Source organism: Mizuhopecten yessoensis, unplaced genomic scaffold, assembly GCF_002113885.1.
Source record: "Mizuhopecten yessoensis strain PY_sf001 unplaced genomic scaffold, ASM211388v2 scaffold10067, whole genome shotgun sequence".
Taxonomy (NCBI): domain Eukaryota; kingdom Metazoa; phylum Mollusca; class Bivalvia; order Pectinida; family Pectinidae; genus Mizuhopecten; species Mizuhopecten yessoensis.
Window position 1 is genome coordinate 211,992 of NW_018408362.1, and position 1,124 is coordinate 213,115.

Consider the following 1,124-nt stretch of genomic DNA (forward strand, 5'->3'; position numbering starts at 1 on the left):
CCCTACATAACAGATTGCCCCCCTACATATCAGATTGCCCCTCCTTACATATCAGATTATTTCCTGTACATATCCGATTGTCCCCTTTACATATCATATTGTCCCCCTACAAATCAGATTGCCGGGGCAGATTGTCACCCCTACATATCAGATTGCCCCCTCCATCACATCAGATTGCCCCCTTACATATCAGAGTGTTTCCCCTACATATAAGATTGTCCTCCCAGATTTGTCGCCTCCTACATATCAGATTGTCCCCCTACATATCAGACTGACCCGCCCCTGAGAGGCTGTGGACCTGTCAATCAGTTACTCACCACTCATGTTGACTTGATATGCTGTCTAGATGTTCCCTCCATAATATATCATCTTCAGTCTTATTGAAAAACATTAACTTCACTTTCCTGGAAAACAGGATCACATTTTTCAATGATACGATCACATGTGTACAAAATGGTATATATTTTACACTATAACCCGTATAAGTTCACTGCCTTCTACCTGATTTATATGTGACAGGACATCAGACAACAATATTGTGACTGTGACAAAGATATCAGTTACACAGAGAACATGTGGTTGTAGATATTTAGATGTCATAAGACACACATCAGTCAGTTACTGTCCTAGCTTATCAGATGTTTAAAGGTTTTCACGACTTTCTGTCAGTTTTTTTCAAAACGCTTTGTTTCCAGTTGTATACTGTCTTGACTGTGTTAAACAGACACAAAATGGCCATCATCCACAGTGCTATAATCATACAGATACAGTGATATAGAGACTGAGGGCCTTACTAAGGGGACAAAGTGATAGAGATTGAGGGCCTTACTAAGGGGACAAAATGAGATATAGAGACTGAGGGCCATACTAAGGGGACAAAGTGAGATATAGAGACTGAGGGCCATACTAAAGGGACAAAGTGATAGAGATTGAGGGCCTTACTAAGGGGACAAAATGAGATATAGAGACTGAGGGCCATACTAAGGGGACAAAGTGAGATATAGAGACTGATGGCCTTACTAAGGGGACAAAGTGAGATATAGAGACTGATGGCCTTACTAAGGGGACAAAGTGAAATATAGAGACTGAGGGCCTTACTAAGGGGACAAAGTGAAATATAGAGA

The 1,124-nt window shown here is 41.1% G+C and overlaps 1 protein-coding gene across 6 annotated transcripts in view; it reads right to left on the reverse strand.

The window, feature by feature from the left end:
- Positions 1 to 1,124, reverse strand: part of LOC110459447 (cytochrome b5 reductase 4-like) — a 114,757-nt gene that overhangs the window by 6,628 nt on the left and 107,005 nt on the right. For all 6 annotated transcript variants that reach the window (XM_021511707.1, XM_021511705.1, XM_021511706.1 and 3 more), the window contains one exon: positions 318 to 404. In XM_021511707.1, the coding sequence (XP_021367382.1) occupies positions 318 to 404 (87 nt within the window). The remainder of the gene's footprint in view (positions 1 to 317; positions 405 to 1,124) is intronic.